General features: G+C 38.4%; 1 protein-coding gene across 1 annotated transcript in view; it reads left to right on the top strand.

Annotated features, from left to right (window-relative positions):
• The window catches only part of LOC131033138 (protein ABC transporter 1, mitochondrial), a 200741-nt gene that overhangs the window by 98768 nt on the left and 83791 nt on the right, over nt 1-18182 (top strand). Inside the window, exon 6 of the mRNA XM_057964270.2 lies at nt 2109-2218. Coding sequence (XP_057820253.2) covers nt 2109-2218 — 110 coding nt within the window. The remainder of the gene's footprint in view (nt 1-2108; nt 2219-18182) is intronic.

Genomic DNA, 18182 nt, shown 5'->3' with positions numbered 1-18182 from the left:
AACAAATTATCTCAAGGAGGTGCCCAGTTCAAAAATATGGATCAAAAGGACATCTTAACAATTTCGCTTAGGTACCTTTGGAAGGTACATGACCTCAAAAGGAATTTCGCTTTGGACCCTTTGGAAGGGTCAGGAGCAAAATTTGCTTTTTGGCTCAAATTCCTCATTCAATATTGTTGCAACTCATTCCAATGGCATGGATCGATCATTCTTCATTCAATTGAAGCCTGGAAGCAAGAGTTATAGCCCAAGTTAGGACCAAGAGAGGTTCTTAAGAGAATTCGTTCTGGACCCTTTGGAAGGGTCAGGAGCGAAATTCTTCTTTAGGCTCAAATTCTAAACTCTACCTCAAATTTTCAAATCTATTTCTCATAATTTCATCTCTCCAAACTTGCCCTTGCTAGCCTTCGTCGTTCATGCCCACACTTCGATTACTTGCTTCATCACATCAACTCAGACTGCACAGGAGACCCTTGACAAAACTTTGGCCTAGCCACTTCACAACTTGACCCATACCCCTGACTCATTTGGACTCAAACTCTCAAGACTTCCTCTACAAAATATACATTCTCCGAATTTCTAAGGCAAGGTCTTGTTAAAATTTACATTAGGGTTTTAGGCAGAGAATAATGACTTCCCCAAGCTTACGCTAGACTTGGCCCTAAAAGAAACCCTAGGCAAGCTCTACGAAGGAAACCCTAACTTACGTAACCTAGGCCATCACTAACTCACTCAAAACACCAAACAAGCAGAGAAAAGCTAAGCAAAGAGAAAGCAAGACCCAAAAAGAGAGGGGGTCCCCTTTTTGATGGGGCGATGTGTGAAATGGTCACAACAGAACCCTAGGCCAAAAAGCAGTCACATGGACCAAAGGGGGATTCACTATGACTTGAAGGATCTGGCTTTGGGTAAACTTATAGGTAACCAAAGCTTTGTAGCACTTAGTTGCAATTTATGTGGTAAGCTTGAATCTACCAAGAAACTTGTCAGGATTTTTCTAAAGCCCAGGAAGCTTTATTTTGGGAAAAAAACCTTCTATTGCTTCTTTCATTTACTCTTTATTGTTTAAGTTTGCAGTTTGCACTGCTACTAATGAACATGTTTGGATTGTCAGTTTCAGCAAAGTTTTACATTTGATTAGAATTGGACAAGTATTTTTTGTAGGACCCTTGTTGCAGTATTATTGTGAAACCATGCTACTGACATTTGTTTTTGGTGCTGATAGACTGTTGTGATGGCCAATTTGCCCTGTACATTCATGGGCAAACAAATAAGGTGGTAACCAAGCTTGATCACCAGCAAAAAATGGTGACATAAGGGCACACAATGTTCTCTCAACAAGGTTTTCTTGAAAGTGCCCACCGGCCAATATCAGAGGCCCACTAGAGCCATTATAGGTTTCATAAGAGCCAATCTTGTATGTGCCTAAGAAGCAGTGTAGTATCTCTCAATATAATATAAGTGACAGACTCACATCCCTATAAATGGTAATTTCTGCTTAATCCCATTAGCAACCTGGAAAACCAATTAGCAGTAAGATTTGATTTGCAATGATTGTACCATTGATGTGCATTTTATAGATTCAACATCATTTAATATTGAGAGTGCTGATTTTATGCTGCCAACAGGATGGATCCCGAATTGTCATAGGAGTGTTAAGATCTGTTGATTGGATTCCACCACTTTGTTGTAGTTATGATTTTGGACTCCTGCTTTCTATCGTTATGGCAGTTATACATGTTTTTGTGCACTTGGCTCTCTGATTGTAGGGCAAATCTTTGTCTGAAATTAAGAATCTTTAGTGTTTTTATTGTACCAGTTTGTATGTTGCTCATGAATTCAATTTTATTTATTTCATTTGGTACACTATAGGTTGCCAATTTATGTATTGTGTTAAGGATTTTTTCTATATTGCATCATTAATAGATATTGTTGCCTTATTGATAAAAACAAAACAGAAGAAACCTAAAATTTTAAATTACTGCCTTCATTATTTTATGTGTATTTTAATTTTTTATGCAATATTAGCCAAATGATTGTCTCATCAGTATTGTTTTGCCTGCATTGTATCTGAAGCTTTAGGTTTTAATTATATTGCCTTCTTGCAGGAATGAGTATTGAAAAGGTTGCGCAACTAAATAAGGAGACACGTAATCATGTGGGGAGAAAGTTACTAGAATTGACGCTTAAAGAGCTCTTTGTTTTTCGTTTTATGCAGGTTATCTCAGCCCCTTTTTTTCTAATGCAGTACAAAGTACTATAATGTGAAACTCTATGTAGCTTATTGTAGAACACAGAAGTTCTACTGAGAAGGGGGGGTGAATCAGTAGTACACAAAACTTTAATCTTTCTTAACAACTTTAAACTTTTACCAAGCTTTAATCTGAAAACTGAGACATAAAAAAGGCAACAACAGAAATTGAGAAAGGTGCAACTACAAGAACATGAAGCACAAGATTTTATGCGGAAACCCAATGTGGGAAAACCACGGTGAGAAATGCTGCTAGGATCTATTGTCCTAATCCGGCCTCACAATCAAAACTTCTCTTACACTTTTTAGGGCACCAACCCAAGGAATCTCCAAATTCCCTCTGAGAGCACCAACTCTCTATAAATTTCTTTAAGAGAACAGCAATTCTCCAAATATTCAAAGTCTAGAGGACCAATTCTTAGACCAAATTCCAGAATCAAATCAATTACAGAGCATATTCATTTACAGTTTCAGTTTCATCATTAAAACATATCATGCATCAAGTTGATTCCAACAGTCTGAGACAAAAAGAAATATTAATATACTGAATCCTTATATCTGATGTTTCTGAATGAATGCATAATATTATATTGAAACTAGGCCTGAAATAGTTTTTTCTGAATATCTAAAAATCTGCAAATTACTTCTTCTGATGCTGCTGCAAATACTGAAACTTGATCTCAGAAAAAACGTTTTGTGAAGAACATATAAACCTCTGTCCATCACTGAAACTCAACTTCAGAAAAACTGTTTTGTGAGGAACATATAAACCTTTGTGAATAATTCTGAATATATAAAAAATAACCAGTCTTATAAACACTAGTCACTGCTCTATAAAAATGAAGATCTGAATTAAAAATAATCAATGAAACCGAACCTTCCTTGCTTCAAATATCTGTCTCAGTCAAACATTTATAATGCAGAATTCTTCCATTCAGTTTACCAGGGTAGCATTCAAACTTTCTTGATGCTTTGTCAAGTTATTTTTTTATCAGCACACTCACAATATATGTATTTGTTTTAACTCAGTCTTACATGTATTTTCCTTTCATCAACACCACATTTTTCATCAACCCCATGCATTAATAAATAGAGTTTGCTTTATCTCTAGACAACAGTTGTAAAGTGGTTTATAACTGTTTTTAGTTACAACTGAAGATAGTTATCAGTTGCAACCAACTTTAACCTTCCTTTATCATTAATGATTTGTGAGATATGTTAATACAAAAAAACCACGTAACTTCCAACAATGGAAGTTAGTTTTACTGCCCAAATAAAGACGTCTGATTCTTAGAAGTATTCATATTTATGTTTGTCTGCACCCAACGTATAATCTCTGCTTGCTTTGTCATTCTTTGCTCTGCCCACTGTACAATCACGAACCTCTCTGTTTTCTGTGATAGACCCAATCAAGTTTGTCAATCACAGTAAGAAATATGTGTGTTCCAAAATTCAATATTTGAAGTTGTTTGATAAAAAACAAAAGCATCGTCTTAAAGAAGGTACTGACAGATTGAATTTTATTGAATGTGACCAGGTATGACTTTGACATCAATGCCAAAACACCAGGGTAGTCTAACACTTATGCAATTGATTCTTGTAAAAAGAAGCTTTATTAGCATTCTGTGCATTTCACCAATGACTACTTATGCTGACAATGCAAGTTTTAGAATTTGATCACATACACTTTGCCGAAGGATTATTAACAAGCTAGTCTTCATTATGTATTTATGTTCTGGGATTCTATCAAACTTGAATAATTTCTCCAAAAGTTTCTACTGAGATGTTACTTGTCCTCAAAGTTGCAGGCAGGCACGCTTCCTACTCCCTAGGACACACATCCACACCAAAGATGGGTATGTACTATGTAGATGTCTCCAGTCATAGGAGACGTTCTGCCCACTTCCACGATCATCTACCTGTTGTGCGAATCGCACACCCATCCCCGTCTTGGACAGGGACCCCCCAGTTTGTGCCTTTCTGTCCTGTCCTGAAATTTGGCTAAGTCTGGAATTTCCTGATCCTGAAATTTGGCTAAGTTTGGAAACTGAGGAAACCTCCAAAAACTAGAATTTGCAATATAACTCCTAGAGGTCTGAAACCACTCTCAAACATCCTGAAAGTATATATGGAATATAACTTAAAGTATAAGAAAGGATATGTCTTTCTCCTTTCTCCTTTCTTATACTTAAATGTTATATTCCATATGCTCAATTTCGGACCTAGAAGCCAAAAGTTGAAAAAGTTAAAAGTTGCCAAACGACCCTCAAGGTCCGAAATCACTTAAGTTTTCCATTTTCGGACCCTGGGGAGCAAAAAGGAAGAAACGCGAAGTATTTAAAAAGGGACGCACTTGGTCCGAAAATCGTAAAAGTGCCCCCCACCTCCGAAAATCACTAACTGCTTATGTTTTCGGACCCTTTCGACCAAAATAAAAAAACGCGAAATGTTTCCAAAGGCGTTAAAATTCCGAAAAACACTTGGAAGCTTGTTTTCGGACCCTAGCTCCAAAATGAAAGGTAAAAGGAAATCGCAAAAGTGCCCCCTACAGCTCTGAAAGTATTCCCAATTCGCCAAAAGCGCTTCAAGCCCCGAAAATCACTTTTAAGTGTCCATTTTCGGACCCTAGGACAAAATTAGAAAATGTGAAATAGTGCGAAATGTTTCGAAAAACTCCTCCAGCTCCGAAGTTCGCTTTACAACCCCAAATTCGGACCCCTGCTCCGAAATTTGGAAGTGCATCGATTTCGCAAAAAAAGGTCCAAATGGTCCAAAGTCTTCTTAAAATTGGCAAAAGTGTTTCAAGGTCCGAAACTTCAGATAGAAGGTTAAAATCGCGAAAACTCAGAAATTTGTAAAAATGCCTTAAAACCCCCGAAATTTGCAAACACGTTTATAGATCCGAAGTTTTACAAAGGGGCATTTAGGTCCGAAATTTCTATAGGTTTCAAAAACGTTGGGAGCTCCGAAATTTGTTTAAATTCGCAAAATATGCTTCAAAACGCTGAAAGCTCCAGAAGGTTAAAATCGCGAAAATACCTTTGGGCACCAAAACGTTAAAACCTCCAAAAAATCCGAACTTCACTTTAAGATTCGCAAAAATGTTAAATGGTCCGAAATTCTGGGCAAGTTGTAAAGCGCCAAATGGCCCGAAGTTTTCTTTTAAATTCCAAAAATGCCAGAAGGTCCGAAAATGCTTAGAAGGTTTGTAAGAAACCCCAAGAGCTCCGAATTTCACTTAAGATGCCAATTTCGGACCCTAGGGGGCTAAATTGGAGAATATGATGAAATTTCAAAAACGTTTAAGTTCTCCAAACCTCCATAATCACGCCATAAACCCATTTAAAACGTCCAAGACTCTAAAGGTAAAATCACGCAGAAGTAAAAGACCAAGGATTAGATTTCACAATCGAAGAGAAAGAGAAGCATTTTCAAGATACATCTCACAAAGAGCTTCTCAAGCCAGACGTCGTAATTAAATTTAATGTTTGTTAAAATTAAATTATTTAATTTTTCAAATTAATTTAATTAAGTGAAATTGGTTGATCGCAGGACATCATCGAAGAACCAGGAGAAAGACCTGAAACGCAAATCAAGGAAGGATCGCAATTCAAGGCCAGGCGCTAAAGATTGGAAAAGAAAAGATGCAAGAGCGCGAGAACAACCGAGCATTGGGAACCGTGCCGTTGAACAAAGATGAAGTCCACCGGCGAAATTGGAGGCAGAAGGCAAAAGAACACTCAGTCTATGCGTTCTCAAGAAAGTGCACAGCTGGATTTAATTCAAGGAATTGAATTCCTAAAAAGCTGAAACTGCTTTATTGTAAACTGCCTATGGGTCCCGTGCAAGATATTTTTGTGGATAACTATTCCCAACCACCAAGAAGGTTGGATAGACTCAAATTAAAGCCAAAAGTGGCAGGTAGTTGAGATATTTGTTGGTTGGATAACTGAGAATTAATTCGGCATGGGTCAAAGCTGTCAGCTTCTGGAAGACAGATCAGGGCCCTTGGATGCAGTCCATCCTAGCCTTCGGTTCAAAATTGTAATATCTATAAAAGGCAAAGGCCTTTCTTTTGTAAAGGGTTAGAGATTGTTAGAGAGTTAGGCAGTGAGATAATCAGAGCTTGTTAGATAGTTAGATTTTAGAGGTTAGAATAGGTTAGATCTTAGCAGTAGCATAGAGATGCTGCAGAAATTGTTGTAATAGGTAGTTGAAATCAATATATAAACATTGATTTGGTGTTTATTGTCTTGTTTTCATCCTGTTTGCATGGTTTCTTTCAGCATTTTAGATAGATCTTTCTATTTTGGGTGTGCAGGTATTTGATAGATTCGGGCTCATACCACTGAGGATATGCTGATTGTGTATCCTTTTGTGTGGTTAACCTGAGCCTTCGATTGTGCTTAGTTCAATTGCAGGTGTCCATCTGAGCTGCGCTAGAATTGGGTGCTTAGCCGTGCGTCTCCAATCTGAAAATCTTCCAAGTTCCTTTGAAGATTGCACCGTTCCTGCAAGGTTGTGAGCCATTCTGGCCAAGCAGGAATTGGTTATGTGGAATCCGTCTACCCGCATACCCGTGTTGTTAGTTTTAGATCTCCTAAACCTTTCCTTTTGCTCTTTATTGCGTAATTCGAGAATCACAGCAGACTAGCTTGTTGCAAATCGTAAGTCCCCTTGTGTTTCCAGCAAAAAACACATCAAGCCACTGAGAGATCCCGCAGTCAAGACCTGACAAAAGAAACCTTGAGGTAGTCTCCTTTGATCAAACTTAGAAAATAGCATTAGAGACTTCCTTATCTCAAGAGAGAGTAGGATAATTAGTCGGCTATTCTATTTTGCGTTGGCCGTATGGAGTTTGCAGCAATGCGATTTCATCCACGTCAACACTACCTTAAAAAAACCCTGAATTAGTTGCACCTTGTAACAATACAGCACCTAAAACTTTTAAAGTGGTGTATGCTGCTGTTGTTTTAGTCACAACAAGCACTAGAGATTGAAACAGTGGAGTAGCAGAAGTAATCTAAAGTTTGCAGGGGACAGTGTTTCACAGTTTGCAGAGCCATAACTATCAAACGATACAAAACATATAGGCTAGGATGATGCTTTTTCCAGCAATGTTTGTATGCCCCCATGAATAAGCCTGCTGTCTGCATGTCTACACAGGAATAGGCCTGCTGTTTGTATGGAATGGTGTACATACACTCTAAACTCTCTGGAATGGATCTACACTTTACATGTTGGGAAATTTGAGACACTTTAGTGAATGCCTGTGAAGTTATGCCTACCACGTATGCTATGTTTTATGTTTATGTTTATCATTTTATATTATTATCTATACATTTATTATGTTTTTTTATTTTTTAAATTTCGGTATTTTAATTTATAAAATTTTAGGTTTTTGATTCCATAATTTAAAGCTTTCACATTGATTCAATAATGTGGTGTCCCCATCCTTGACAACACACCATTGGTATCTCACATGCTCCATCAATTTTGTGAAGTCTCTAAAAAGAGACAAAATCAAAGAAAAGATAGACGATAGTGACCAAAGGTGAATGGGATATTAGACGCATCTTTCATAAGGGACAGCTCTGTTGATGAATAAGCAAAGACAACGATCATCTACAAAGAAGAAAGTCAGCGGTAAAATCATATGAATAATATATCCAGTGTAATGCCACAATCTGCAATATTTAGTATTAAGTGATTACGATTGGCGATTAAGAATAAAGCACTGTTTGTTATGAAGTAAATATGCATTAATTATGGAAAGGAGCGAGGAGCATCGTACACCGATCTGTATTTAAGAGAAGTAATAAGGAGAGGGTGCGATTGCATACATTCAAGATATCAAAATATTAAGGTTGACTAATGCTTCTCCATATTGGCGGAACCGTAAGATAATTAGTTGTTAAGACAGTGATTGGAGTAATTAAATACTAAACAGCGATTATCATGAGACAAACTGTTGGCTATGAATAGATGCAACTCTTAATGTTGCAAGTTATATATTGGAGATCAATTCCACTTCAGCAGGTTTGTGAGTTTATATTTTATTTTCTTTATCCAGTTTGGATTGCTCTTCTGAGAGCAGTTGCCTTTGGCACATCAGGTTGCATGCATCCAAGTTCATTAATCAGAAATAGAACCATCTTTGTTGCAAGTATATATCTCCAGATCAAAAATAGCAACCTATAACTATAACTGATACCATCATATTCATAATTGCATAAGTATATCGACATATTAGATATAACAAAGACATAAGTGGACATCGATTGCATACTTGTTGTGACCATTTCACACATCGCCCCATCGCAAATGGGGACCCCCTCTTTTTGCTTGTTTTTCGTTCGTTTCCGCTTTCGTTTTTAGGATTTTGTTAGTTAGTTAGTCGTCTGGATTTAGGGTCAAGCCTTAGGGTTTTAAATTTTGTCTTTTCAGGCCAGAATCCAGTCGTTTTTGAGAGTTTTTGAGCTTCCTTTTCTAGAATGCAAATTTTGAATGCAATGAATTCGCCAAAATGGTCTCATTTTCAATTGGAATGTTGATGCAAAGCTTAAATTTGTCTAAGTGTTGAAAGTGAAATGTGAATTTTTGTCCGATTGAATATTTTTGACCAAATTTTGACCTTTTGATTTTTGATCCCGGGCATTGGAATTGATTTGTTTTCGCCTCGTGAAGTGTTAAAATGTGAAAAATCATGTTATTTTGGCCTGTAGGAGCAAAATCGCTCCTGTCCCTCAGTGAAGGACGGAAGCTCATTTTCAAATATCTCATCATCCTTGCAGAGTCCGGACAAATTTCGAGTTGGAAGTGATGGAGAACGGCGAGATCTTTCCATTGAATATAAATTGAAGATTTTCATGAGCACAGAAATGCTTCCAGGAGGAAAATCGCTCCTGTCCCTCAGTGAAGGACCGGAGCTACAAATCAAATTTCGCCTTGTCCTTGCAAGATTTCGATGACTTAACAATTTGAAAGGGTCCGAGGGAAGATGCTTTGCCAAATGAATATAATTTGAGATGCAAAAATGAAGGAGAATGACCTAGAATGCTAAAATCGCTCCTGTCCCTCTCCAAGGGACCAGGGCGAGGTACCTTGTAGCTCTCGTCCCTCTCCCAGGGACCAGAGCGATTTCCTTCATTAGGCAAGATCCGAGCTAAAATCAAGACAAGTGTACGTTCAAAAGCAAGGAAGAACATGAGATGAACGCGTTGAATATAAATTGAAGATTTTTTTAGACGTCCACAAGGTCCTAAATGCCTAGTTCGCTCCTGTCCCTCAGGAAGGGACCAGAGCGATTTTTGATATAAATGATTTTCTTGCAAAGTTACAGATGATGTCAAGACATGAACGAATGTAGTGGAGCATGACGAGTCCGTTGAATATAAACTTGGAACCTGGCAAAGTGAAAATAAAGGCCATAAAGGGAGGATCGCTCCTGTCCCTCTCCAAGGGACCAGGGCGATACAATGATGATGATACTTCCTATGCAAGTTCAAGGTCGTTCCTCCAAAGTTCAAGGTCGATCCAAGTCAAGACAAGGTGGCGAGGGACATTTCAAGGCGTCTTTAGTAAGCACAAGTACTCAAGGGACGTTATAATGAAGAAATTCGCACCCTAAGACCTAGATCGCTCCTGTCCCTCAGGAAGGGACCAGGGCGATGTTAGATGCATTGGTCATTTTGTGCACGATTTACGGAAGGACAAGATTTCATAAGGTTGAACAAGTTTCAGGGCATCGTTTGAAGACCACATGCAAGAGTTTTGAACGTCCAAACATTGCCAATCAAGGTAAGAAGTTCACATCGCTCCTGTCCTTTGGACAAGGACCAAGGCGATATCACCAAAAGCGCTCATATTCTTTCAAAAAACGAAGCAAGGCGAGGTTAGGCGAGGTAAGGGACGACGTTTGAAGGACATCACAACGAAGATCAAGGTTTAAAGTTGACAAGGTCAAGGAGAAAACATGGATCGCTCCTATCCCTCTCCAAGGGACAAGGGCGATGATCCCTTTAATACGCCCAAAAACCTCATGCGAACAAATGGAACGAACGTGGAAGACACGAACAAAGGAGGTTATTCGCCAACAATGAAAGATTAAGGAACAAAGACGCATATTGAACGTAGAAAAATGAAGATCGCTCCTGTCCTTTGGACAAGGACCAGGGCGATGAACACCCAAAGGCACTCATGAACGCACACAAGGCAATCAAATGCAAAGAACCTATCAAGATGATCGATTTTCAATGTGGAGATGAAGGAGTTGGACGTAATGCAAAAACCAAGACAAAATCATGGATCGCTCCTGTCCCTCTCCAAGGGACCAGGGCGATGAGGTACGTCCCTTCCATTTTCATATTTTTGGCGCCAAATAAACAAATTCAAATTTTCTTAAATGCCAAGTTCGATAAAAAAATTGAAAATCCATTTTAACTTGCATTTAATATGGCATTGCCTTTATTAATTATTTTGCCTTTATTAAAAAATCGAAATTTGCAAAAATAAAAACGCAAGGCATTAATAATTAATTAATTAATTAATATAAAATCGATTTCAAGCGCTCATTTAAGGAAGTCGGCCTTCTTATTTTATTGCAAATCATTTAAAATCATTTTTAAAAAGTGTTTTTTATCTCCAAGTCGGCCTAAGGGATAAATCGATTGCAAGCGCTATATAAGGGGAATGGAATTATCATTTTCACATCATCATTTTATCCTTTCACATGCGATCTTGAGGAGAAGAAAAGAAGTGCGATTTCAAACCAAAGGTGGCGCTAATATCATCTTGTGTGGAGTGCGAATTACGTTGAAGACCAAAGGTGGCGCTTAATTATCTAAGGTGGTGCGAACTTGAAGACCCATTTGAGCGAGTTTGAAGATCACATCAAAGGCGAATTTGCTAAAGACTTGAAGATCACGTTCAATCCAAGGGTGGCGAAGTTGATTTTTTGAGGAAACCACATTGAAGATCTATTTTTACCATCAATTTTGCCTAGGCGATCTTTTCCTTTTTGCATTCTAGAGTTAGCTCTCTCTTGAGGTATGGCGATTTAATTATTATTGCTTTATTCTTTTGTCGTCATATTTTAAATTTTGAAGTTTTGAATTTTGAATCTCTTAGCTCAACCGTTGTTTTTTAGGAAATGATAACTCTAGAGACTTATCATGACGTTTCCTAAAAACTTCTCTCTCTTATTTACGTTATTCATTGCAAAATCGAGTTCTTATAATGAAATGTTGTGTAGGTATGGCGACCCCCAAGGCGGGAGCATCCACCAGCCGCTCAGCTCTCATGAAAGAAGATCAGAAAACCGAAGAAGTGGAGACCAAGATCGTGTCAAAGTGGAGCAACATTGGAGATACCAACTTGGGGAACTTTAGCACGAAGAAGTTCCGAGAGGTCCCTTACATTGGCAAGCCATCACCTGTCGCCCGGAGAATAATAGAGAGTGGCATCATTAAGGCGGCCGGTTTTCCTCCAGCTATTCAGTGCCACGAGTTGATGATCGAGTGTGCCCGTCACTATAATCCACAGTCCAGGACAATTGTGTCCAATGAGGGAAACACTTTGGCGTACCTTTCAGAGGAAGCCATAAGTGAAGCCTTCCATCTTCCAGAGCACAGGGACATGATATACAAGAGCATTGAAGGAGCCAGATCAGTGTACGATGATGATCCAGATGCTTGCCTAAGCATAATCAATAAGAACTGGCTACTTAAGAGTCGTCCCCGTCTAAGCAAGGTACCGAACACACCGCACCGGATTGATTTCCAGGAGGAGTACAGAGATTTGATCACTATGCTCAACAGAGTCACAGGAGCACCTCATGCCTTCTATTTTGAGAAGTGGATGTTTTACTTCATCCAGGTGATTGTTCAAGGAAAGGGTACAATACATTGGGCTAGGATAATTAGCCATTGCATAGACGTACAGTTGAGGAGACTCAGGGCTACTAAGTCCTTCCACATGAGTTCATACGTCATCTATGCTTTGATCAGGAGCGTTGAGTATGCAGGACTACCTCACAGAGGAGTGATTGGAAGAGGACCTGGCGAGGTCAGAGCTTGTGAATCCTATACCTACTTGCATCATCCGCCAGGGAAGAACTACAAGTTAGTCAATGATACTTTCACGATGAACATCACAAGGACGTTGCAAGGTGGAATTCACAACAGATTATCTCAGGATGCCCAGGAGTTCATCAAGAGGTACGGTGCTTGGTTCATTCAGTTTCCCAAGTTCACTTACATAAGAGTGCATGGATGTCCTTTACCTCCATACATGTTGCCGAGGTACCCGACAGACAGAATTGTGTTACTTGAAGTAACAAGGCAGTTGGCAGCATATGTGAAGGCATTCAGACACAGACATCAGAATGGAGTCCAGGTACCTATTATTTTGGGTAATTCAGTTGAGGTATGTCCTAATGTCTTAGCCATGGATGACGCAGAGAAGGAGTTAGCCTTGTATTCTTTTTCATCTTTTGCTTGGAGAGAGAGCTTTGATCCACATGGACATTTAGAGGAGACGGTCGGTAGAAGATTTAGACATGAGCACCAAATTGAAGATTTTATGATGAACCTCCTAGATGATCTTGAAGTGAAACGAAAGATACATTCTAGATTGCCTTTGGATTTCATCAGGAAGTGTAGGATTTACAGAGTGGCCGACCAAGCTCAGGACAATGGCAGGCACATCGAGTCTTCCTATGATAGAGAAAGCAAAACAATAAGGTTGGATTGGAATGAGCCCGAGGCCGTGGATTTAGATGATTTGATGGCACCAGTTTTGTCTTGTACTCGCAGATGGGTAGACGTTCAGCATCAGAAGTTGAGAGAACAAGGCATAGCTATGTCTTTTACTTTGGAAGAAAAACGAGCCGAAGGTGGAGCAAGCGTGAGTGAAGGCAATCCTAATCCTAGGAATTCAGGTGAAGGTAACCTTCGATGTGCCAGTGAGGGCAATCTCCATCCGAGAGGTTCGAAGAGAAAGGAAAGATCAGAAAAGAAAGAGCCTTCCAAGAAAAAGCAAGGGGCCAACAAAGATCAAGCACCAGGTACTTCTTCTAGACCAGAGAATATAACAATTCGAGTGGAAGAGTCCATGGAGTCTATGGTACAGAATGACAGGCAGGAGGAAGGACAGGCACAGCATGTTTCATCCGATGGATCTCTCCAAGACTATGATTTAGAAGAAGATAATGAAATAACATCTCCTCCCAGACAAGAAGAAATAGTACATAAAGAAATTCAAGTTCAAGAGACAAGATCGAATATCCCAGATTGGTTGAAGGAAAGATTGACTAGGGTGATCGTAGTTGAGGACGAGGACAATGCAATCGATTTAGAGAGCCTTGTTGGACGTTCACATATGACAACAGAGAAGAAGAAGGCTACAAAGATGTCCAAGATGATTCGAGATGAGACTGGATCTAGAAAACTGCAGATAGCTACACCGGCAGCAGATAAATACGAGGGTGAGATCCTAGCAGAGGATTATGATATACAGACTATTGAGTTAGGACCATCCACAGCAGAGCAGACTTTAGAAGATGCCACCGACACATTTGAGGCATTGAAGGACAAGCTTAGAGAAGAAGTGGAAAAGAATAGAAAGCTTGAGAGAGAGGTCGGTGCATGGAGGACATATTTCAGTCACATCAACGAGCCTTTGGGACGTCAGGATCCAGTTAGATCACCAGTGCAGGCATTGCCCCTTCAATCGATCAATGAAGCAGAAAGATTCAGGAACCTGGTCCAGCGTACATGTAGTTGGATGGATAGATCTCATACAGTGGCCTTAGGGTTTGTTACAAGGATGTCGAAGATCATTCATCAGGCTATCCAAGTTCTTGAGATTATCCACAGATTGATGGCAACAGTAGCTGCATTTGCCCATACCAAGGACGTTGTCATCCCTGTCTTGAAAGTTATAAGACACACATCCAGAAGAATTTTAGCGCAGGAGAGGATCTTAGAAGGTGATTCTCATAGTTTGTTTCAGTGGTCAACCTTACTCCATATAAAGAATGTTCTCTTCGAGGACATCAGTGTTAGATGTGGTCAAGTTGAGGAGGTGATCAATCCGATCCAGGACAGAGTATTTGAGGTACTTCGTACCATTCTTGGCAGAAGGATTGAGGTTGAGACAGATGTGGATATGCAGGAATTTGAGGATAGAATCAAGATCATCTTTTGCAAGGACGCAGATGTTACAGATGAGCAGTATGATCAGATGTATGCCACCATGCTCCTGATTGATAGAACGAAGGAACTTGAATCTACTTGGGACGCAGCTCTTCTAGATGCATTCGATCAGGTTATCCACTTAGAAGAGAGTATGAAGAATCTTCCCGAGATTCCAATCACAGAAATCGAAGGAATCGTGACAAAATTCATTGCATATGCTAAGAAAGAGAATTGGAAAGGGAATAAGATTCTAGATGAAAGGTTGTTACAGATGACATGACATCTTATTTCTCATTGGTTGATACCTCCTAGGTTTTTGTGCCGAATTTAATATTTGGCTATGTATTTAATATTGTTCAGTAAAAAGGAGGTCATTTGTAACAAACCTTAATTAGGGTTTAGGTGTCATGATCTTGTCCGTTGATTTACTTTCAATCTGGACCTTTCATTGTAATTGGGGATGCTATATATACCCCCATTTTTCATTTCATTAAGAGAGTAATAGTTGATGTAATAGAGAATAGAGATTAAAGCTAGAAGCAATTTTATAGCAAGATTGAGTCTTGAAGAGAGAACTCCAAGCAATTGTTGTACATGATGATTTGGAAATCAATAAAATATTGAAGTTATGGTGTTTTGTTGCAAATTTCTTGAGTTATCTTCATGGTTGTTTGGTACACTTGAATCGTGCTCAATCGAAGTAGTTTGTTAATTTGAAAGACTAAGTGTGAGATTTGATATTTGGTAGGATTCGCAATCCAAACCACTAGCTTCTTGCTGATTGTAGGAACGCCTTGCGTGGTCGACTGGAGAACACTTTGAGTCCTTAATCTTCAATTATCATTGTGTCTTGGATATGTACCTTCGTAGTAGTGTCCTTGGTCTTTGATGCATTGAATACCATTATATTACCTTAGAAGATCGCACTAATTTCAATTAAGTTGTTATCTTATGGCAAAATTGAAGTTGGTTGAGTCTTGCCAAATCTCGTCCATGCTAAGTCATTCATAGGGTTAGGCTAGATTAGACCTCTTAAACCCTATCCTTTTGATTTTTTTTTGAAAATTCCTTTAGTTTAGTAAAATCTTCGAGCTTAGAATACGTAAGACCCCTTGGAGGAAACAGCAAATCACATCATACCACTAAAAAGCTTGTCCACACGTGGAGACCCCACTAAAAGAACCTTGGAGTCCATCTAACTGATCCTTTTTGCAGATCTTCAGCAGTTAGAGACTATTTTCTCAAGAGAGGATAAGATACCTATTGGTATTTTATTCTGTGTATGATTGTGTATAAAATACACGTCAACAATACTCATCAAGAGTCAATCTGAAACAACAATTAACTCTACATCAGTTTAGGTGAAAGGGAAGTTCATGAGAACTACCAGAGATTTATTGCATAACTCGTATCAAAATATCAGAAAAAGCACATAAAGTATATATTATTTGCAGATTATTAATATTACCAAGTTAATCTTATCATTATTGATATATAGACCTAATCACCTTGCATACATACAGTTGTCAAATTATAGATAACAGTGATATTGTCATATATATTCTATCAATTGTTACACAAATTTACAAGTGGTAGCAGAGCATTGCATTTTGTGGTTATATCACATTGTTCCTAAAATGGGACATTACAAATAAATTAGGTATAGTTTTAAATTTTTAATATTTGAAATCTTAGTATTTTAATTTAAGTATATTTTTATTGAATGAATATGATTATTGTTTTTGCTAAATAACTAGCATTAGGAATCTAGGGGCCACAAAAAAGAGTGTTAAAGCTCTGATTTTGGTAGCCAATGGGCTCACTAGATTTGACATGATTCCAAGTATTTCTTAGAATTTTAAGAAAAGAAACTCCAAAACCATTGTCATTGAAAATCATTTCATAGTTGGACTTCTCCTCACCACAATTGTATTGTATTTGTCTTCATCCATAATACATACATCTAGAAAAGCAAAGATATGTTGGCAATTGACACTCATCCGGTGGATATCGATGCTTGATTAATGGTTTAGGGTTGTCATTGATGGCAACTCTTCTTGGAAATCTTATCTAGTAATCACAGATTTTGATTCTGGAAGTTATTGTGATCCGGTGATAGTCTACCGGTATTTTAGGTTAAGCAGTGCAGTTTTGGTCCAGAAGCTTTCCGGTGATTGCGGTGGTGAGATTCGTGTATGGAGTGATAGGGCCAACTTGTGGAAGTCATTTTGACATCATTTGATGGATCCGCATATGTTTTTGGTGATCCGGTTCAAGCCGACTCATGATTACAGGTTACACTACAGGCCGACTTGATAATTGTTTTATTTTGTGATTGTGGATATATACGACCGGTGTAGAAGATCTTTTTGGTGTATGGTATGATGTTGTATGAGCGAGTTGTCATTGAGAAATCCTTTTGGCGTAGTTTCACATGCACATTCTTGATCTGGTAGCTGACTGAGACAGAAAATAGAGTAGAGTAGCAGAGGTGGTACAGTCAGACTTTATGCACTTAACCGGAACTCATCTAGGCATTGTTTGATGCTATTTTGGAGTTCAATAATTGTAATTCATTATTGTAAAAGATTTGTAAGGCAGTGAGCCTTTTGGGGTTGTAGCCCTTATTGTAATTGAGCTGTAAGCTCTAGGCAGTGTGCCTAAATGCTAGTGCATTCCCCTTTTGTAATATTGTTTTGCTATTGGCCATAGTGGAATAATATTGTGGGTTCAAATCCCATTGTGGCTTTTCCCATTTGGGGTTCCATGTAAAAATCCCGGTGTTATGATTTTGTGGTTGACTGTCTTGTGTTTCTGCACTTTACTTTCTTGCATATGCTTACGGTGGTTTGAGATTAAGTTAGAAAATTTGTTTGCCGGTAGATCACTGATTCACCCGCCTCTCAATGATCCTTGATTCCAACAAGATAAAAGTCTAAATATATTATTGTCTATTTATTAAGTTGTCGGTCTTGATACGGGATTAGGGTTTGCGTATTGTTGGTGTTTGTTTTATCATTCACTGAACACAATATAAAATGTCCAATGACACTATCCTGTCTTGAAAAATCACCGCTTATGCTAAGATTGTGAGAAGATCATATGGCGATTCCAAGGTTTCTTTTGTCAAGTCTTGACGTGTGGATAAGCTCAATGGGCGTTGTGATATGCTGGTAATACACAGGGGGACTTACGCTTGGCTTGTTCAATTCATAATGAAGATCTATCGTTTGGGTTCGGATCATGGTCTTCAAGAAAACTGAAAAGGAGATAAGGTTAAGAAATTATAATCTATTCCTAAAAATTCAAGAGATGGTATTGACTAGGTGACTTCAATAACAACACTTTGCTTCTCCACACTTAGGACAACTACACAAAGTGAGTGCGATCTTCAAGGGATGTGCTTATGATTTTCATACTTATGAATAATACCAACAATTGAACAATATTACTCAAAGTAGAAGTTAAACCTCCATAAAATAAGCTCATACTAACTTTACACAATGAACAAAAATCATCTGTTCATCAAAAGTATGAGCGGAAATTCACCATAAATCAATACTTATTAGATCTTGCATTCTTCTAACATACATGAAATAAAATCTAAACTATGATGAGGGATAAGAACCATGCCAACTCCAAAATAATAGAGGTAATCACCATCAATTCAAACAATGCATTACTTATTACTTTGGCAGTTGTAAGCAACAATTTACTTATCTCAACATGTTTTG

The sequence above is a fragment of the Cryptomeria japonica genome, chromosome 4 (assembly GCF_030272615.1).
Source record: "Cryptomeria japonica chromosome 4, Sugi_1.0, whole genome shotgun sequence".
Classification (NCBI taxonomy): Eukaryota; Viridiplantae; Streptophyta; class Pinopsida; order Cupressales; family Cupressaceae; genus Cryptomeria; species Cryptomeria japonica.
Note: the sequence above shows the minus strand (reverse complement) of the source record. Positions and strands in the feature narration are given on the sequence as shown.